Genomic DNA, 23022 nt, shown 5'->3' with positions numbered 1-23022 from the left:
TGCTCTTTTATTGTAGGTGAACTACAAATCCCAGCAACTACAACTCCCAAATGACAAAATAATTTTTTTGGGGTGAAGGACATACATTGAGTTGTTAGGTGTTTTGTGTCCAAATTTGGGGTCAATTAGCCCAATGGCTTTTGAGTTCTGTTAATCCCACAAACGAACGTTACATTTTTATTTATATAGATTATTAGTAATATTACATGTAATATAAATATATAATTATAATATCAAATTATTATTAGTAGTAGTATTATATTGCATTACATTATAATATTATAAATATTATATGTATATACACACATATGTATATGTAAATACACATGGCTTCTGGGTGGAGAGATCAGGCTCAAACAATTTGCACTTCAGATTATTTTTCCTATTAGAAAGTTCTTATTTTCTATAATTTCCCCATCTTTCCTCAGTGGCATGCAGCATTACTATTTCTTTGAAAAGCCTACATGTTAAAGTTACTGGAAACTCAGCAATCCTTTGCTGAAACCATACTCGAGGCTGACTCTTGTAACTAAGTACTGAACTGGAATTCCAGGTCTTGGCGGTAGTCGGGAGAGCTTTTGCACAATTAAAACTTGTGCGCCAGCTGCGCCCATTCCTAGAGAAGTCTGACTTGGCCATGGTGGTCCATGCTCTTATTACATCCCAAATATTTATTTATTTATTTCGCGCATTTCTACCCTGCCCTTCTCAACCCCCGAGGGGGGACTCAGGAAGGCTTACAAAAGGCACAGTTCGATGCCAACAACAACAATAAGATAAAACATGTATCAATAGCAATTATAAAACAATTAAAACAATCAAGTTATATATCACAATCAATAAAACCAATCTAATGTTCAACATTTGCAGGCTCAGAATCCGTAAAATTCATTCCACATTGCCAAATCCTATCAATTCTAGTCGTCATTGTCCTTTGTCTGTCTGCTAGATTACCCAAAGGCCTGGTCCCATATCCATGTTTTTAGTTTCCTTCTGAAAGAGAGGAGGGATGTCAATGATTTGATTTCCCCGGGAAGTGAATTCCACAGGCGAGGGGCCACCACCGAGAAGGCCCTGCTTCTCGTCCCCACCAATCTCACTTGTGATAGAGGTGGAGCCGAGAGCAGCCCCCCCTCCCCCAGAAGATCTTAAACTCCGAGGCGGGACGTAGAAGGAGATGCATTTGGACAGGTACGCTGGGCTGGAGCCATATAGGGTTTTGTAGGTCAAAACCAACACTTTGAATTGTGCTCGGAATTGGATCGGCAGCCAGTGGAGCTGACATAACAGAGGGGTGGTATGTTCCCTGTATGACGCTCCGGTGAGTAATCTGGCCGCCGCCCGCTGGACTAATTGAAGTTTCCGAACAGTCTTCAAAGGCACCCCACGTAGAGTGCATTGGCAGTAATCTATTCAGGATGTAACAAGAGCGTGGACCACTGTGGCCAGATGTGACTTCCCAAGGTACGGGCGCAACTGGCGCACAAGTTTTAATTGTGCAAAAGCTCTCCCGGCCACCGCTGAGACCTGGGGTTCCAGGATCAGCGATGAGTCCAGGATCACTCCCAAGCTGCGAACCTGCGTCTTTAGGGGGAGTGTAACTCCATCTAACTAGGCTACTGCAACGCTCTCTACATGGGGCTGCCTTTGAAGACTGCCCGGAAGCTTTAACTAGTTCAACTGTCGGCAGCCAGGTTGCTCACCGGAGCGACGTACAGGGAACATACAACTCCTTTGTTATGCCAACTCCACTGGCTACCGATCAGCTTCTGAGCACAATTCAAAGTGCTGGTTTTAACCTTTAAAGCCCTAAACGGTTCTGGCCCAGATTACCTGTCCGAACGTATCTCCTGCCATGAACCATCACAAAGTTTAAGAACTTCAGGAGAGGCCCTGCTCTCGATCCCACCACTATCGCAAACACAGTTGATGGGGTTGCCTCTTGTGAGGCAGGGCCTTCTCAGCAGTGGTCCCCTGCCTATGGAATGCCCTCATTAGTGATATCAGATTGGCCACCTCCCTCTTTGTCTTTTAGAAGGAAAATCAAGACCTGGTTATGGGACCAAGCATTTGATCAGTAAGCAGCAAGTGGAAGAAGATCACACAACTTACGGCAATGAATTGACCCAGATTGGTTTTTGGATTTTGATTTTAATGGATGTGTATTAATTAATTGTTTTAATTTTTAATATTTTGATTGTACTGTGGTTGTTTTTATGATGCTAGCATCATATGATGCTTTCGTTAGGCCGCCCTGAGTCCCCCTTCGGAGGAAGAAGGGCGGGGTATAAATATAGGAAATAAATAAATAAATAAATAAAACTGGTTTTGTATATAAAGGTAGATCATGGCCAGAAGAATATCAAGGAACTGCTGGGAATACCACCAAGCTGCTTGACAGAAATTAACTACATCCGAGGTGGACAAGTGCAGAGTAGAAGCCTATTTTCAAACCACTGATCAGTGATATCAGGGCACCGACGTTCCATTTTTAAAAAAATCAATTAAAACCAGCGGTTTCAAAACTGTTCTATTTAAAGTAGCTACAGTTCATGTAAACCATGAACCTTGCTTCAAATGAAGTGAGACGTCCAATTAAAGTGAAACCTGGAACAAAGCTCATAAATTCCTTCCGACCAGGCATGCTGAGGAATGTGCAGACCAAAAAACATTCCCCATCTGTTCCAATTTGGCAGGGACTGTCCTTTTCTAAAAAGTTTGCTTCAATTTGAAAAAAGCACACATTACAAATGCATACAGATAAATACTAGGCAATTACATCAACATATTATTATTACCATATATGCTCAAGTATAAGCAGAGTTTTTCAGCCCCCCTTTTAGGCTGAAAAAACTCCCCTAGACTTATACTCGAGTCAAAGTTATTTATTATTTTACTTTATTATTATTATTATTATTATTATTATTGTTATTACAGTTACATTATTTTACTCTATTATTAATATTTTTGTTACATTTACATTATTTTACTCTATTATTACATTTATTATTGCTCTATTTATTATTGATATGATTACATTTATTATTTACTAATTATTATTTTTATTACATTTATTACATTACTGTATTAGTATTATTACATTTATTATTCTACTCTATTATTGTTATTATTACATTTACATTATTTTACTCTATTATTATTGTTATTATTACATTTACATTATTTTACTCTATTACTATTATTATTACATTTATTATTTGACTTTATTATTATTATTGTTATTATTATATTTATTTTTTTCTCTATTTATTATTATGACATTTATTTTTTACCCTATTTATTATTATTACATTTATTATTTTTTATTAGGAGCCCCCGGTGGCGCAGTGGGTTAAACCCTTGGACTGAAGACCGACAGGTTGCAGGTTCGAATCTGGGGAGAGCGCGGATGAGCTCCCTCTGTCAGCTCCGGCTCTTTATGCGGGGACATGAGAGAAGCCTCCCACAAGGATGGTAAAACAACAAAACATCTGGGTATCCCCTGGGCAACATCCTTGCAGACGGCCAATTCTCTCACACCAGAAGCAACTTGCAGTGTTTCTAGTCACTCCTGACATGAAAAAAAAACCATTTATTATTCTACTCTATTATTATTGTTATTATTACATTATATTATTTTACTCTATTATTATTACATTTATTATTTGATTTTATTATTGTTGTTATTATTATATTTATTTTTTTACTCTATTTATTATTATTACATTTATTATTTTACTCTATTATTACTGTTATTATTACGTTTCCATTATTTTACTCTCTTTATGATTATTGGAAGGCTACACAAGCACATTTACACTGAAGGTTAGAATAATGGTGTAATCAGAGTTGAACAGTCTTATCTTAAATTATAGGTAAAGGTAAAGGTTTTCCCCTCACATTAAGTCCAGTCGTGTCCAACTCTGGGGTGTGGTGCTCATCTCCATTTCTAAGCCAGTGTTGTCTGTAGACACCTCCAAGGTCATATGGCTGGCATGACTGCATGGAGCACCGTTACCTTCCCGCCAGAGTGGTACCTATTGAGCTACTCACATCTGCATGTTTTCGATCTGCTAGGTTGGCAGGAGCTGGGGCTAATAGCGGAAGCTCATGCTGCTCCCCGGATTCGAACCTCTGACCTTTCGGTCAACAAGCTCAGCAGCTCAGTGCTTTAACCCACTGTGCCACCAAAGGCCATATCTTAAATTATAGTTTTATGTAAATATTCAAAAACATTTAACCTCCGGATGCCTCAATTAATGTAATTTTATTGATATCTATTTTTATTCTGAAATTGACTGGTAACTGCTGCATTTCCTTCCTTTGGCTTATACTCGAGTCAATACATTTCCCAGTTTTTTGTGGTAAAATTAGATGTCTTGGCTTATATTTGTGTCGGCTTATACTCGAATATATACAAGTATGTTTATATATACTCTGCTTTTTCTCTCCACAAAGGAGACTCAAAGCGGTGCATTAGTACTACTACACAGCCCATCGATCTCCTCACTCCACTCTTCTTCCCAATTAATCTTCCATCCATCTCCTGTCCTTCCAAAGAACCAATATGAGCATCAACCAAATTTTAAACATTTTTATCTACCTCCCAGTTTGCCTCTGTTCAGTCTCAACCTTGGCTAGGAAGGTGTTTAAAATCTCAGTGGCACAGTTGGTTGGAAGTACAGGAAATTGAGGGTTTCTTGAAGTATCATTTTTATTCTTTCAGTTAAGACCACAGCCTTCTTTAGTTCAGAAAAAAAAACCAATCCATTAAAAGCCAACCTCTTGCTCATTTACCTCTTTATAACCAAATCTTTCACTCTGTGCTTGATGCCGAAGTTTGCTGCGAAGAGAAGAAAAATACGGTAATTTGAAATAATGTCATACATGTTGTCATATACAACATTTCTACAGATGGGATGGGCAGTTCTGAACTCTGACCTTTTGCTAACAGGAATGAGGTAGGACACTAAATTGTTTACTATAACTGCATTTCTACACATGTATCTGACGTGCCTTCAAGTTGAATCTTATGTATGACAACCCTACCATAGACTACTCAGAGAAGGCTTTCCCTTTTCTTCTTCTGAGGTTGAGAAAGTGTGATATGCTCAAGGTCAACCAAGGGAATTTCTATATCTGAATGTGGATTCAAACCTATGCTGGTACACTCTGCTAACGCTCATATCCTTGTATACATACTTCTTTGCTGGATGTGTTATTACCCAAACTTATTCTCCATCTTCATCACTATGATACTTCATGTTGTTGATGGGCACATATTGAGTAGATGGTGAGCAGACTGAAAGCCAAAACCAAGGTCACAACAACATGTTATAGAACTCCAATATGTCGATGGTAATGTAGTCTGTGCGCATTCAGAAGACCTATAAGTCACTCTAAACACCTTTGCAGAAGCATATGAGAAGCTCTGCCTCTCACTGAACATTGAGAAAACCAAAGTGCTCCTCCAGCAGCCACCAGCCAATCCATCTGCAATGCCAGAAATACAACTTAAAGGTGTAATGCTAGAAAATGTGAACCATTTCCGCAATCTTGGCAGCTACCTTTCCACAAAAGTCAACATTGATACTGAAATACAGCACCACCTGAGCTCTGCAAGTGCAGCATGTTTCCAAATGAAGCAGAGAGTATTTGAGGATCAGGACATCCGTAGAAATATCAAGGTGCTTGTTTATAAAGCTATTGTCCTCCCAACCTTGCTATACAACTGAAAAATGTGGACTATCTACAGATGTCATACTGAACACCTGGAATGATTCCATCAGCGCTGCCTCTGAAAAATCCTGCAAATCTCTTGGAGAGACAGCTGGACAAATGTCAGTGTGCTGGAAGAAGCAAAGACCGCCAGCATTGAAGTGATGCTCCTAAGCCATCAACTTTGCTGGACTGGCCACATTGTCCAAATGCCTGATCACTGTCTCCCAAAGCAGTTACTATACTCCCAACTCAAGATGGAAAATGGAATGTTGGTGGGCAGGAAAAGAGATTGAAAGATGAGCTTGAAGCTATCCCTAAAATCTGTGGCATAGACACCAAGAACTGGGAAGCCCTTGCCTTTGAGTGCTCTAACTGGTCAGCTGTGACCAGCAGTGCTGTGGAATTCAAAGAGCCATGAATGGCAGGCAAAAGGGAGAAACATGCCGATAGGAAGGTGCATCAAGCCAACTCTGAACAGGACCGCCTTCCACTGTGGAAGAACATGTGAGTCAAGAATAGGGCTCCATAGTCACCTACGTATCCACTGCCAAAACACTGCAGTTGGAAGGCCATCGTACTCGGACGAGGGATAGCCTAAGTAAGTAAGGATTTTTTTTTTTGCTGGTGATTAGACAAAGCAACCTTTTTCATAAACATGTATCTGGTTAATCAATTGGTTAAACAATGTTACAAGAAACATTAAATGCATATTTAATGTTTGTTGTAACATTTTGACAGCTATTCATTAGAAACAAAACAAAAGATTGGTCACAAACTTGCTGCTTTAAAAGTCAATGGCAACTGGTGTGTTATGCAGTCGTGTCTTCAGATCTTTTTGCACAATTGCAAAAATGAGGCAGCGACAGGAATACCATTTATGTTTAACCATATGTTGCAAGATCCAGCTTTCAATGGCAAGTGAGCAGCAGCTGCGACTAAACTTGCAAATATGGGCTCTGCGGATGTCAGTAAATGAACCTTGCACCCGTTCTGGAGCTCAGACCTTTTGGCCAAAGCTGAGTTGTTCAAAGCCCGAGGGGACAAATGGCCCTTCAGTTCTGTGGAAGACAGACCAGCTGGTTTGAGATGTGGGAGGCCAAAAATGGACTGTGAATAATAGTTCTGTTTTGTATTGACACAGATTCCTTTGTGCCCAAACGGCAAGGAAGGCTCGGCCAGAGGCAGCTGCAACACCAACCAAGGCTGCTCTGAAAGGCGATGGCAAGGATACTGCGAAGCAGGAATGTTGTGTTTTGCAAGGAAATCAGAGCACAGGAATTTGGTAAAAGGCCTCTTCAATTGTTCTAAATTTGGTTGGCTTACTTTGGTTGTTGTAATCTTGGATGGCTTCCTTAGGAAGGAATGCCTCTTCCAAGATTGGATTTACTGTACTTAAAATGTACATTCTATGATACCATACATCAGCGTTTCTCAACGCTGAGGGTTGGGACCTTTAGGGAGGTCGAGACGGAGTGTCAGAGGAGTTGCCAAAGACCATCAGAAAACACAGTATTTTCTGTATTGTTGAAGGCTTTCATGGCCAGAATAACTGGGTTGTTGTAGGTTTTTTCAGGCTATATGGCTATATATACTCTTGCTTGGCTTCTGAGATCAGACAAGATCTGGTCCTATTAGGGCATTGTTTCTCAATCTGGGAGTCGGGACTTCTGGGGGTCGTGAGGGGGTGTCAGAGAGGTTGCCAAAGACAGAAAACACAGTATTTTCGGTTGGTCATGGGGGTCCTGTGTGGGAAGTTTGGCCCAATTCTATCATTGGTGGGGTTCAGAATTCTCTTTGACTGTAGGTGAACTACAAATTCCAAATACTAGAACTCCCAAATGTCAAGGTCTTTTTGCCCCAAACTCCACCTGTGTTCACATTTGGGCATATTGGATATTTGTGCCAAGTTGGGTCCAGATCCATCATTGTTTGAGTCCATAGTGTTCTCTGGATATAAGTGAACTACAACTCCAAAACTCAAGGTCAATTCCCACCAAACCCTTCTTGTATTTTCTGTTGGTCATGGGAGTTCTGTGTGCCCAGTTTGGTTCAATTCCATCGTTGGTGGCGTTCAGAAGGCTCTTTGATTGTAGGTGAACTATAAATCCCAGCAACTACAACTCCCAAATGACAAAATCAATTCCCCTCAACCCCACCAGTATTCAAATTTTGGTATAATGGGTATTTGTGCCAAATTTGGCCCAGGGAATGAAAATACATCCTGCATATCAGATACTTACATTGTGATTCATAACAGTAGCAAAACAACAGTTATGAAATAGCAACAAAAATAATGTTGTGTTTGGGAATCACCACAACATGAGGAACTGTATTAAGGGGTCACAATATTAGGAAGGTTGAGAACCAACATAATTAGGGTTTTTCAAAGGCATTTCAAGACACAGTAATGAAAATGGGGTAAAGTGAGAGTGAACTCTCCATAACACTCATTCTGAGGCTACGTTGCTCAACTGAAACTAACAAACACGGTTGCCGCATCCTGTGCGTCTGTCTCCAAGGACTGAGTTCTCTGTCCGCAAAACACATTAGGAGGTGGGAAAGTTGCTATTTCTGTAATCGAGGGCGGCACCTCCCTCTTGTTCTTGCATCCATGTTGTTTAGACTGAATACATGCATTTACTGTGGGCCTCTTTTACTAGTTTACCCATGAAAACAGAACCAGTTTGGAACACTACCTTTCTCATCCTGGGCCTTTCTGCCTGATCCCCTCCCTGCCAGTTTGCTAACTCCATCTGTTGTGTTCTTCCATATTAATCTGTTCATCAGTTGTCTGTACAACAGTAGTTTTGGAAGACAAGATAATGTTCCTTTGCCCATAAATATGCTACCAAAAAGACACACACACACACGCACACACATCACAATCTTACAGTCTTTTTCTCAGCAGGGATGGCTGGAAGAGTCTATTTCTGGTCTATGACAGTTTTCTGTGCATTAGTACATAAGTGTGTTCCACCTACTTCTGCATTAATACATGATGTTTTGAAAGAAAAAAGTCTGCACAGAATACATATTTTAATGTGTATGTTTAAACTTATATTCTTTAAAAAACTATTCATTTCCAAGTGTGTATCAAATCTATATAAATAAAAATGTTATGTTCGTTTGTGGGACTGACATAACTCAAAAACCACTGGACAAATTGACGCCAAATTTGGACACAGTACACTTATCAGGCCAACGGGTGACCATCAGTCATAAAAACACTGAAAAACACAATGGAAGGGACTTAAAAAGCCCCCCAAAAGCAAAAACACACAATCTACACTTCCGGACTACAGCTCCCAGCATCCCCTAGACCAGGCCCGGTAGCAGAGGAGGATTCCACTTTGGCAGGAAAAACTAAATGCAAAGATATAGAATGGGGGACAATGCCTGGCTCGAGAGCAGTACGTGTGAAAAAGATCTTGGAATCCTCGTGGACAGCAAGTTAAACATGAGCCAATAATGTGATGTGGCGGCAAAAAAAGCCAATGGGATTTTGGCCTGCATCAATAGCAGCCTAGTGTCTAGATCTAGGGAAGTCATGCTACCCCTCTATTCTGCCTTGGTTAGACCACACCTGGAATATTGTGTCCAATTCTGGGCACCACAATTCAAGAGAGATATTGACAAACTGAAATATGTCCAGAGGAGGGCAACTAAAATGATCAAGAGTCTGGAGAACAAGCCCTATGAAGAGCGGCTTAAAGAGCCTGAGCATGTTTAGCCTGAAGAAGAGAAGGCTGAGAGGAGACATGATAGCCATGTATAAATATGTGAGAGGAAGTCATAGAGAGGAGAGAGCAAACTTGTTTTCTGCTGCCCTGGAGACTAGGATGCGGAACAATGGCTTCAAACAACAAGAAAGGAGACTCCATCTGAACATTAAGAAGAACTTCCTGACTGTGACAGCTGTTCAGCAGTAGAACTCTCTGTCCCGGAGTGTGGTGGAGGCTCCTTCTTTGGAAGCTTTTAAACAGAGGCTGGATGGCCATCTGTTGGGGGTGCTTTGAATGCAATTTCCCTGCTTCTTGGCAGGGGGTTGGACTGGATGGTCTCTTCAATATGGACAGATACTCCATATTGTCTGTTCGGCTCCTTCTAGACGTCCTGACAGCCAATGTTTGTCTAAAAATAAGTGTTCCATAAATAGACAATAAAACCAGGACATCACGCTTCTTCCCCTGAGAAACAATGGATCTGTTCTGGCCACCTGAACAAGACCTTCCTTCCAACTTCCTACTATTTCCTGCATGAGATGATTTGCTCACTGGCTGTTTATTTCTTATGAGACAAAAACACAAGTATATATATACTCAGCATGATGAGTTGTGAGTAAGTCATCTGGCTGTGGGGAAAGGCTCAAACTTTTTTGGTGTGAGTGGGGTGGGGTAAAAAGATGGATGTGGTCACAAAAAAGATTATAAAGTGTAATATGTATTTATCTACATGTATCAGTCTACACATTTTAGTAAAAAAGCAACCCCAAAAACAGCGTTGACTTATACACTAGTTAATGTGAGTGCTGAATGTATTATTGAAGGCTTTCATGGCCAGAATCACTGGGTTGTTGTGAGTTTTCCGGGCTGTATGGCCATGTTTTAGAAGCATTCTCTCCTGATGTTTCATCTGCATCTATGGCAGGCATACTCAGAGGTTGTGAGGACCTCACAACCTCTGAGGATGCCTGCCATAGATGCAGATGAAACATCAGGAGAGAATGCTTCTGGAACATGGCCATACAGCCCGGAAAACTCACAACAACCCTGAGTACTGAACATTTGCTCTGAATTGAAAAAAAAAAAGCAACAACATTTCCCTTTTCTGAGTAAAAGAGATTAATCCATCCTGGAAGAACTGAAATGAATAGCCAACCCTCTTAAATTCTCTCTGTTATGGCACTGCTTCTGGCCTTTTTGAATTGCTGGGTGGGAAAATGGTGGTTTGGGGAGACTAGATCACTAAGGCAGTGCTGGGATGTTCTCTTTTCCATGGAATAACCCTCAACATATCCATGGGTCATTTCACAATTCATAACTCATTCATAAGGTTGACTTATACCTGAGTATATCTATGGTAAATACTAGCCGTCCCCTGTCATGCATTGCTGTGGCCCAGTCTGTGTATATGTGTGTGTGTATATTTGTGTATATGTATATATATGTTTGCGTGTGAGTGTGTGTGTGTGTATATATATATGTGTGTGTGTGGTTTTGTGCATGTGTTATTTTTTTTTGGCTTTTTAAGTCTCTTCCATTGTGTTTTTCAGTGTTTTTATGAGTGATGGTCACTTGTTGGCCTGATAGGTGTATTGTGTCCAAATTTGGTGTCAATTAGTCCAGTGGTTTTTGAGTTATGTTAATCCCACAAATGAACATTACATTTTTATTTATATAGACTAGCCATCCCCTACCACGTGTTGCTGTGGCCCAGTCTGTTGATCTGGAAAATAAAGTAATTAGAAAGTGCTGGTTTCTAATATATGTAATTTCTTTGTGCTTGTGGGTAAACAGTATGTCTTGTTTCTTTGTCAGTGTTGATGTGGAGATTGTCTGGTTTGCCCACTCTGGAACATGCAACATATAATTGTCCTTCTTTAGGGGTCCCTTTCATATCTATGATGCTATATCTCTCTCTCTCTGTGAATCATATCTATCTATCTATCTATATCTATGGCTGGATGGCTCGTTGTCAGGAGGGCTTTGATTACATTTTCTTGCCCTGGTGAAGGGAGTTGGACTGGATGGCCTTAAGTATGTTCTGTTGGTCATGGGGGTTCTGTGTGGGAAGTTTGCCCCAGTTCAGTCCTTGGTGGGGTTCAGAATGCTCTTTGATTGTAGTTGAACTATAAATCCCAGTAACTACAACTCCCAAATGTCAAGGTATATTTCCCCCAAACTTCATCTGTGTTCATATTTGGGCATATGGAATATTTGTGCCAAGTTTGGTCCAGATCCATCATATTCTGATGGTCATGGGGGTTCTGTGTGGGAAGTTTGCCTTAGTTCTGTCATTGGTGGAGTTCAGAATGCTCTTTGATTGAAGGTGAACTATAAATCCCAGCAACTACAACTCCCAAATGTCAAGGTCCATTTTCTCCAAATTCCACCAGTGTTCACATTTGGGAATATTAAGTATTCATGCCAAGTTTGGTCCAGATCCATCATTGTTTGAGTCCACAGTACTCTCTGGATGTAGGTAACTACAACTCCCATACTCAATGCCCATCAAACCCTCCAAGTGTTTTCCGTTGGTCATGGAAGTCCTGTATGCCACGTTTGGTTCAATTCCATCATTGGTGGAATTCAGAATGCTCTTTGATTGTAAGTAAACTATAAATCCCAGCAACTACAACTCTCAAATGACAAAATCAATTTTTGAGTGATGGTCACTCCTTGGGTTAGTACAGTGGTTCTCAACCTGGGGTCCCCAGATGTTTTTGGCCTTTAACTCCCAGAAATCCTAACAGCTGGTAAACTGGCTGGGATTTCTGGTAAACTGGCTGGGATTTGTCTTGTGGCCAAATTTGGTGTCAATTCGTCCAGTGGTTTTTGAGTTATGTCAATCCCACAAACGAACATTACATTTTTATTTATATAGATTTATGATTTGGGGCGGGGGGGGGGGGGGGGGGAGTATTGGACAGGAAAAAAAATCCTAATTCTTCCTGTAAAATATTTGGAGTCAGCCAAAAAAATAGATGGATAGATTTCAGGGTGAACTACCCTGAGAAAAAAAAATCAATTTTTATACTATGCATTATTTATGTATAGTATGAGAAGTCAGCCACTGTAATGATGGCCATTAGCCCAGAACATAAGAACTTGCTGACTCAGCCCAAATGTCTCCCAGGTACTGCATTTTGAGCTATACAGCGGCCAGTCTAAATCACATGATGACCATCCATAAGTAGGACATGAGGCCAAAAACAGCTTGCACCTTACGTTCCCCAGCAACATAGGCCAACGAATGTAATGCTGGGAGTGATACATATGCTTGGAATGAACTATCCATGGTGGTTATGACCCAAGCCTGGGTCAATATTGAGCTGGCTCCAAATCAAACTCAAAACTCCCAACTTGTTTGAGGGACTAGATAAAGGCTTCATTGTCCACCAAAGCGACACCAGGAGCTCAGAGGTCTCCAAGTGCCATTCAAATTCTTATCCTAAGTCATTAGCATCCCCTACATAGCTTGGGGCACAGACTCCTCCAGTGAAGGCTGCACCCACATGGCATTCTTACGCCCACCAGACTTTGCACATTCATGATGGAAGGAACAATGGCAGCATCAGCTTGGAAAAGAGACCAAATTTAGAACAATGGCCAGAATTCACTATGGCAGTTAGATACGCATAGATTAGGTTTCTTGATTCTAATTGGGTGTGATATTAAAGGGAACAGTTGTTCAATAGGGCAGAAAAAATGTTTTACATTATGCTCAGAGGCACTAAAATATTGCTGATTAAAGAGTTTTGCACTCCGGATCATTGCAGCTACTTATTATCGCTATGATACTTCATCTTGTTGATGGGAAGCCAAAACCAAAACCAAGGTTACAACAACATCTGTTATAGAACTCCAATATGCTGATGACAATATATGGAATAATGGATGATGAGACTGGATTCTGATTTTACTGTTGAGGCGGTAATGATTGTTATATGGATGTTTAATGATTTATGTTACAATTGTTTTTAATTGCCCTACACTTGTCTCGTGATGTTTTGTATTGATGTTCACCGCTTTGAGTCACCTGAGGGCTGAGAAAAGCGGTATATAAATACAGCAAATAAATAAATAAATAAATAAATAAATAAATAAATGACAACGTCATCTGTGCGCACTCAGAAGAAGACCCACAAGCCACTCTAAACACCTTCGCAGAAGCATACGAGAAGCTGAGCCTGTCACTGAACATTGAGAAAACCAAAGTGCTCTTCCAGCTATCACCAGCCAATCCCTCTCCAAGGCCAGAAATACAGCTTAATGGTGTAACAATGGAAAATGTTGACCTTTTCCGCTACCTTGGCAGCCACCTCTCCACAAAAGTCAAGATGGATACTGAAATACAACACCGCCTGAGCTCTGTCAGTGCACATTTTTCTGAGTGAAGCACAGAGTGTTTGAGGACTGGGACATCCATAGGAATACCAAGGTGCTTGTTTATAAAGCTATTGTCCTCCCAACCCTGCTATACGTCTGCGAGACGTGGACTGTCTACAGATGTCACAAGCAACTCCTGGAACGAGTCCATCAGCGTTGCCTTCGAAAAATCCTGCAAATCTCTTGGGAAGGCAAGAGGACATATGTCAGCATGCTGGAAGAAGCAAAGACCACCAGCATTGAAGCGATGCTCCTCCGCCATTAACTCCACTGGACCGGCCACATTGTCCGGATGTCCGACCACCCTCTCCCAAAGCAGTTGCTCTACTCTGAACTCAAGAATGGAAAATGAAATATTGGTGGGCAGGAAAAAAGCCAACCTTAAAAACTGGCATAGCCACTGAGAACTGGGAAGCCCTTGCCCTTGAGCACTCTAGCTAGATGTCAGCTGTGACCATCAGTGCTGTAGAATTTGAAGATGCACGAATGGAGGGCGAAAGGGAGAAACGTGCCAAGAGGAAGGCGCGTCAAGCCAACCAAGATCAGGACCACCTTCCACCTGGAAACTGATGCCCTCACTGCGGGAGAACATGCAGGTCAAGAATAGGGCTCCACAGTCACTTACGGACCCACTACCAGTACACCGATCTTGGAAGACAATCCTACTCAGATAAGGAGGGATCGCCTAAGTAAGTAAGTAAGTAAATTTCCTCAGTCTGGAATAGGCATATAATTCCTGTGACAATCCAAACAAACAAACATGGAAGTTTGGGTGGGTGATGGTTGGGAAAAAAGCACATTTGTAATAAAATATAACTGAATAAGTTGCCGGAATCTGTGAGGTTTTGATAACCTTCTGCATCACTAACACCGCCATCCGCTCCATCAATTAGAGTGGTCCTCAACCTGTGGCTTCCCAGATGTTTTGGTCTTCTACTCCCAGGAATCCTAACATCTGGTAAACTAGCTGGGAGTTGTTGGCCAAAACATCCGAGGACTCACAGGTTGAGAACCACTGAATTAGATTATGGAATGGGAATCCAACACATCTGAACAGTGTCATACTGTTGAAGACAACTTGAAAGATAAAAGAGCATTTTGGAGGGATTCAGTCACAAAATGTGCCCATAGGGAGCAACAATGAGAATTCCCTGAAAATCCCACCAGCTCAATAGATAATATATCTATTGAGCTGGTGGGATTTTCAGGGAATTCTTATTGTTGCTCCCTATGGGAGCAATGATTAATCGATTTTCCCCATGGAAATGGGAAATTATTTGATGTTTGATGTTTTGTCTTATGTCTGTTATAACAGGCTGTGCTTTTTATTTAATTTTAGTTTGTTAAGTTATAATTGTATTTATATGTTCGGTTGTATAAATTTTGTTAGTATGGATGTGTTGTTGTATTCGGGTATTGCCTTTTGTGTTTGGAATCAGCCCTGCATCCCTTTGGGGAGATAGAATGGAATATAAATAAATTATTATTATTATTATTATTATTATTATTATTATTATTATTATAAAAACTAATGATTTCATTTTAAAAATTATTTTAAAAATAATGCAATTAAATTCCACCTCTCTCAATATTTACAACAACAAATTACTGGGTCATTGTAGGTTTTTTTGGGCTATCTGGCCATGTTCTAGAGGCATTCTCTCCTGACATTTCACCTGCATCTATGGTAAGCATCCTCAGAGGTTGGGAATTAGGGATTTATAGTTCACCTGCAATCAAAGAGCATTCTGAACTCCACCAACAATAGAATTGGGCCAAACTTCCCACACAGAACTCCCATGACCAACAGAAAATACTGTGTTTTTGTGGACTTTGGTGACCCCTCTGCCACCCCTTCATGACCCCCCTCCCCAGGCGTCCCAACCCCCAGGTTGAGAAACCCTGGGTTAAACCCTTGTGCAGGCAGGACTGAAGACCAACAGGTCGCAGATTCAAATCCGGGGAGAGCGTGGATGAGCTCCCTCTGTCAGCTCCAGCTCTTCATGCAGGGACATGAGAGAAGCTTCCCATAAGGATGGTAAAATATCAAAACATCTGGGCGTCTCCTGTGCAATGTCCTTGCGGATGGCCAATTCTCTCACACCAGAAGTGACTTGCAGTTTCTGAAGTTGATCCAGACACAGAAAAAAAAACCCACTCACCTCATAAAGTAGCAGCAGAAGACGAGGCTCAGCACAAAGATGAAGATGCCGGTGCCAAAAATCACCATGTAGATATTCAGCGGTAAGTCTTGGAAAGTGATGGGAGGCATTGTACACGATTTGTTGGTGTAAATCAGCCCTAAACCGCAGAAGCATCCTAAGAGTCAGAGAGAAGAAACAGGAGGTCATCCAAATGAAGACAAACAGAAAATAAGAGAAGAACAACATCGATCTCTAACAAAATAGGGCAGCCTTCCTCATTAATCCCTGCTGATATTGTTTTAAAACAGGCTCTTAAAGCCTCTCTGCCTTTCTTGATCATACTGACTTAGTTTTTCCTGGCTGAAAAAAGAATTGCTCTTCAGAAAAGTCCATTTTTATTCAAAACCAGGCAGTCCTCTTGTATTTGGTTTACTGTATATACTTGAGTATAAGCCTAGTTTTTCATCCCCTTTTTTAGGTTGAAAAAGTTCCCCTCGGCTTATACTCGAGTCAAGGTTATTTATTATTTTACTTTGTTATTAGTATCATTTTATTACATGAATTATTTTAATATATTAATTATTATTATTATATTTACATTACTTTACTCTATTATTATTTTATTACATTTATTATTTTACTCTATTTATTGTTAGCATTATTTATTTACTCTTTATTATTAGTACATTTATTAATTTACTTTATTTTTATTCTTACTGCATTTGTAATTTTACTCTGTTATCAGTGTTAGGGACAGGGACTTCTCCGTGGTGGCCCCCTGACTCTGGAACTCTCTCCCCAAGGACACCAGACAAGCCCCAACATTGGCAGTCTTTAGGAAGAGCTTGAAGACATGGTTGTTCCAGTGTGCCTTCCCAGAATAGGAAGCTCCTAGCATCATGTCCCAAATGCACTTTACTAGAGATTTAAGATTGTCTGCACACTGCACCTATCTCTATTTCACCTGTCATGTCCAGCATTTTTTTAAATTTTAATCATTACATTTGGCCCGGCCTTAGTTTTAAATGCGTCGTGGTGTTATTGTCTAATGTTTACTGCTAGTCTTTTAATGTTTATTGTTTTGTTTTTATGAGTTTATGAGTTTATTTATTGTTGTATTTGTTATGCTGTTGTTTTATTGATGTGTTGGGCCTCGGCCTCTTGTACGCCGCACCGAGTCCTTCAGGAGATGTTAGCGGGGTATAAATAAAGGATTATTATTATTACTATTATTATTATTATTACATTTCCATTACTTTACTCTCTATTATTATTATTATTATTATTATTATTATTATTATTATTATTATTATCCTGACACAGAAACACAGTATACAGTATGACACAGCAAACGAGGTATATATGCTGGATTTCATTATTATTATTATTATTATTATTATTATTATTATTATATTATCTTTATTATTATTGGAAGGATACATAAGCATATTTACACTGAAGATTAGAATAATGATTTAATCAGAGCTGGACAGTCTTATCTTAAATTACAGTTTTATATAAATATTTAAAAACATTTAACCTACTGATGCCTCAATTAATGTAATTTTATTGATATCTATTTTTATTTTGAAATTTATCAGTAACCCTCGGCTTATACTCGAGTCAATAAGTTTTCCCAGTTTTTTGTGGTAAAATTAGTGCCTCGGCTTATATTTGGGTCGGTTTATACTTGAGTATATACGGTATGAAGTCTAACAACAGTCAGCATTCAAAAGGAGACCTCAGGCCAGATGTATCCTTGGACTCCTATTTTTGTCCCCTGAAAGTTCCCCTATTCCTCCCTTTTATAAAAAAAAAATTCTGGAGCAACCTTTACAATATCTCTCTTCAATCAAATGCATGGAGTGGGGAGTGACACATTACCTTTCCTTTCCTTTCTATGGATTCAACTGAATTCCTGATTGTCTAAAGAGCTGGTGGGCTCTCCTTTTCTGGATGTCTTTAAAAAGAGGTTGGACAGCACATTTTTGGGTAAGGTTCAGGTGGAGATCCTGCACTGACTCCATGGCCCATGAAGCCCCTTCCAACTCTATGAGTCTATGAAAAAGGCTGATAAGGCCCCCTCAACGCAGCCAAATAAAATCCCACATTTTTTCCTTTGAAGTGGAATATATGACAGTGTAGTCTCAGATAAGTTCAGAGCATATATTGTGGGATTTTCTGCTTTGGTATTCTGGGATATATTGCTGTGTGGAAGGGCCCTAAGTCAGTGTTTCTCAACCTGCAGCTCAGGAACCCTGGAGGGAGGTCAAAAGGGTGTCAGAGGGGTCACCAAAGACAATGAGAAAACACAATATTTTCTGTTGGTCTTGGTGGTTTTGTGTGTGAAGTTTGGTACAATTCTATCATTGGTGGGGTTTAGAATGCTCTTTGATTGTAGGTGAACTATAAATCCCAGCAACTACAACTCCCAAATCTCAAGGTCTATTTTCCCTAAACTCCACCAGTATTCGCATTTGGCATATTGAGTATTTGTGCCAAGTTTGGTCTAGATTCATCATTGTTTGAGTCAACAGTGCTCTCTGGATGTAGGTGAACTACAACTCTAAAACTCAAGGTCAATTGCCCACCAAACCCTTTCTGTATTTTCTGTTGGTCATGGGAGTTCTGTATGCCAAGTTTGATTTGATTCCATCATTGGTGGAGTTCAGAATGTTCTCTGATTGTAGGTGAACTATAAATCCCAGCAACTACAAATGTCAAGACTATTTCCCCCAAACTCCACCAGTGATCCTATTTGGGCATATTGACTATTCGTGTCAAGTTTGGTCTAGATCCATCGTTGTTTGAGTCCACAGTGCTCTCTGGAAGTACGTGAACTACAACTCCAAAACTCAAGGTCGATACGCACCAAACACTTTCAGTAATAAACATGACGAACTCCAACTTTTAGCACAACACCACAAATATGATATCATAGGCATCACTGAAACCTGGTGGGATGACTCCTACCGCTGGAATGTAGACATCGAGGGCTATAACCTCTTTCACAGAAACCGAACAAAGGGGAGAGGAGGCGGAGTAGCCTTATATGTCAAAAACTCTTATGCTGCAGAAGAAATGCATGACAGCAATCCGGGAAACCAGCTTGAAAGCATCTGGATAAGAATCAAGGGAACTGGGACTCAAAAAGATCTTGTTGTAGAAGTCTACTACAGACCTCCAAGCCAGGAGGAAGAACTTGATGAAGTCTTCTGCCAACAGTTGACCAAACAGGCACAGAGAAGAGATGTAGTAGTCATGGGCGATTTCAACTATCCCGATATTTGCTGGAAAACAAACTCGGCCAAGAGTACAAAGTCCAACAAATTCCTCGCTTGCCTTGCAGACAATTTCATGGTCCAGAAGGTAGAAGAGGCAACAAGGGGATTGGCTACTCTTGATCTCATCCTAACAAATGTGGAGGACCTGATCGATGTGGTTGAAGTGGTAGGATCCTTAGGGGCAAGTGACCATGTGCTCCTGCAATTTGAGGTACAAAGAAAGGCCGAAACTAAGACAAGTCAAACCCGCATTTTGGACTTTAGGAGAGCTGATTTCCAAAAAATGAAGGAAACACTGAGCAACATTCCGTGGACACAGATACTAAAAGACAAGGGAGTTACGGATGGATGGGAGTTTCTCAAGAGTGAAATACTCAAGGCGCAGTTGCAAACCGTGCCAACAAAAAGAAAAAATAGGGCAAGTGCAAAGAAGCCAGAATGGATGTCCAAAGAACTTCTAACTGTGCTGAGACACAAAAGAGACATGCACAAGAAGTGGAAAAAGGGAGAAATCACCAAAGAAGAATTCAAACAAATAGCCAACAGCTGTAGGGAAAAGGTCCGCAAGGCTAAAGCACAAAACGAGCTCAGGCTTGCCAGGGACATTAAAAACAATAAAAAGGGATTATTTTCTTATGTCAGTAGAAAAAGGAAAAACAAGGAGGCGATAGGGCCTCTTCGAGGAGAAGATGGGGCAATGCTGACAGGGGATAGGGAAAAGGCAGAACTACTAAATACCTTCTTTGCCTCGGTCTTCTCACAAAAAGAAAGTCATCTTCAACCTCAGCAAGACGGAGTGGATGAGGGATTTGAGGACATCCAACTCCAAATTGGGAAACAAGTCGTACAGGAATACCTGGCCGCTCTAAATGAGTTCAAGTCCCCAGGGCCAGATCAACTACACCCAAGAGTATTGAAGGAACTAGCGGAAGTCATTTCGGAACCATTGGCAACCATCTTTGAGAGTTCTTGGAGAACGGGAGAAGTTCCAGCAGATTGGAGGAGGGCCAATGTGGTTCCAATCTTCAAGAAGGGAAAAAAGGATGACCCAAACAACTACCGTCCGGTCAGCCTCACGTCAAGATTCTGGAAAAGATTCTGGAAAAGATTGTTAAGGAAGCGGTCTGCAAACACTTAGAAACAAATGCAGTCATTGCTAATAGTCAACATGGATTTATCAAAACAAGTCATGCCAGACTAATCTGATCTCTTTTTTCGATAAAGTTACAAGCTGGGTAGATGCGGGAAATGCCATGGATGTAGCGTACCTGGATTTCAGTAAGGCCTTCGACAAGGTCCCTCATGACCTTCTGGCAAGGAAACTAGTCCAATGTGGGCTAGGCAAAACTACGGTGAGGTGGATCTGTAATTGGTTAAATGGACGAACCCAGAGAGTGCTCACCAATGCTTCCTCTTCATCCTGGAAAGAAGTGACGAGCGGAGTGCCGCAGGGTTCCGTCCTGGGCCCGGTCCTGTTCAACATCTTTATTAATGACTTAGATGAAGGGTTAGAAGGCAGGATCATCAAGTTTGCAGACGACACCAAATTGGGAGGGATAGCCAATACTCCAGAGGACAGGAGCAGGATTCAAAACGATCTTTACAGATTAGAGAGATGGGCCAAAACTAACAAAATGAAGTTCAACAGTGACAAATGCAAGATACTCCACTTTGGCAGGAAAAACGAAATGCAAAGATACAGAATGGGGGACGCCTGGCTCGAGAGCAGTACGTGTGAAAAAGATCTTGGAGTCCTCGTGGACAACAAGTTAAACATGAGCCAACAATGTGATGTGGCGGCAAAAAAAGCCAATGGGATTTTGGCCTGCATCAATAGGAGCATAGTGTCTAGATCTAAGGAAGTAATGCCACCCCTCTATTCTGTTTTGGTTAGACCACATCTGGAATATTGTGTCCAGTTCTGGGCACCACAATTCAAGAGAGATATTGACAAGCTGGAATGTGTCCAGAGGAGAGCGACTAAAATGATCAAGGGTCTGGAGAACAAGCCCTATGAGGAGTGGCTTAAGGAGCTGGGCATGTTTAGCCTGAAGAAGAGAAGGCTGCGAGGGGATATGATAGCCATGTATAAATATGTGAGAGGAAGCCACAGGGAGGAGGGAGCAAGCTTGTTTTCTGCTTCCCTGGAGACTAGGACGCGGAACAATGGCTTCAAACTACAAGAGAGGAGATTCCATCTGAACATTAGGAAGAACTTCCTGACTGTAAGAGCCGTTCAGCAGTGGAACTCTCTGCCCCGGAGTGTGGTGGAGGCTCCTTCTTTGGAAGCTTTTAAACAGAGGCTGGATGGCCATCTGTCAGGGGTGATTTGAATGCAATATTCCTGCTTCTTGGCAGGGGGTTGGACTGGATGGCCCATGAGGTCTCTTCCAACTCTTTGATTCTATGATTCTATTTTCTGTTCATCATGGGAGTTCTGTGTGCCAAGATTCAGTCAATTCCATCATTGGTGGAGTTCAGAATGCTCTTTGATTATAGAATAACTATAAATCCCAGCAGCTACAACTTCCAAATGACGAAATCAACCCCTCTTCCCAACCTCACCAGTGATCAAATTTGGGTGTATTGGATATTTGTGCCAAATTTGGTCCAGTGAATGAAAATACATCCTGCACATCATATATTACGATTCATAACAGTAGCAACATTACAGTTATGAGTAGTAACAAAAAAATTGTGGTTGGGGGGTCACCAGAACATGAGGAACTGTATTTCTGTTGTTGCCTATGATGCTTGTTTGATGTTGTTCTTATGCTGTTTTTAATACTTTATTTGTTTTGTTTTAAATGTATGTTTTTTTGGGCTTGGCCCCATGTAAGCCGCCCAGAGTCCCTTTGGGGAGATGGAGGCAGGGTATAGAAATGTAGTAGTAGTAATAGTTCTTCTTCCTCCTCCTCCTCCTCCTCCTCCTCCTCCTCCTCCTCCTCTTCCTCTTCCTCCTCCTCCTCTTCTCCTCCTCCTTCGGCAGTGTTTCCCAAACTTGCTAATGCCGTGACCCCTTAATACAGTTCCTCATGTTGTGGTGACCCCCCTACTTAATAACGGAAATGTTGCTACTGTTATGAACTATAATAATATCTGATATGAAGGATGTATTTTCATTCACTGGACCAAAATTTGGCACAAATCCCCCATATACCCAAATTTGAATACTGGTGGGGTTGGGGGGGTGGGGGTGGATTGATTTTGTCATTTGGGAGTTGTAGTTGCTGGGATTTATAGTTCACCTACAATCAAAGAGCATCCTGAACTCCACCAATGATGAAATTGAACCAAACTTGGCATGCAGGACTCCCATGACCAATTGAAAATACTGGAAGGGTTGGGTGGGCATTGACTTTGAGTCTTAGAGTTGTAGTTCACCTGCATCCAGGGAGTACTATGGATCTGGACCACTGCCCTGAGTAAACCTGGCTTTAGGTGTACGCTGTTGTGCATCCACAATCAAGAAGCCATGTCCATTCAAGACGCATAAATGAGGACACCCACTTTCACCTTGATTTCAAAAACAGGAAATGACAGAAATATGTTCCAAGAGACTATTTCAGGAAACATTACACACATTACATTATGGAGAATTTATGGAGAGATACAAAACAGCTGGGGATAATTATGGGAAAGCTCCTTTGAAAAAACACCGAAACAACCATGACCAAGAACTAAACTCCAAAGGAGCAATTCACTGAGAGACAGAAATCATAAAACCCTACTTGGTCCAAGTATTAAGGGAAAAGTAGGAAATGG

At 40.9% G+C, this 23022-nt stretch overlaps 1 protein-coding gene across 3 annotated transcripts in view; it reads right to left on the bottom strand.

Annotated features, from left to right (window-relative positions):
• Nucleotides 1–23022, bottom strand: part of RNF122 (ring finger protein 122) — a 58023-nt gene that overhangs the window by 17680 nt on the left and 17321 nt on the right. For all 3 annotated transcript variants that reach the window (XM_060787472.2, XM_060787469.2, XM_060787470.2), the window contains exons 2-3: nucleotides 15992–16148; nucleotides 4798–4843 (exon numbers count right to left, since the gene is read on the bottom strand). In XM_060787472.2, the coding sequence (XP_060643455.2) occupies nucleotides 4798–4843; nucleotides 15992–16148 (203 nt within the window). The remainder of the gene's footprint in view (nucleotides 1–4797; nucleotides 4844–15991; nucleotides 16149–23022) is intronic.

This window comes from Anolis sagrei, chromosome 7, assembly GCF_037176765.1.
Source record: "Anolis sagrei isolate rAnoSag1 chromosome 7, rAnoSag1.mat, whole genome shotgun sequence".
Lineage (NCBI taxonomy): Eukaryota > Metazoa > Chordata > Lepidosauria > Squamata > Dactyloidae > Anolis > Anolis sagrei.
The sequence above is the reverse complement of the archived record's forward strand: the minus strand, read 5'-3'. Positions and strand labels throughout refer to the sequence as shown.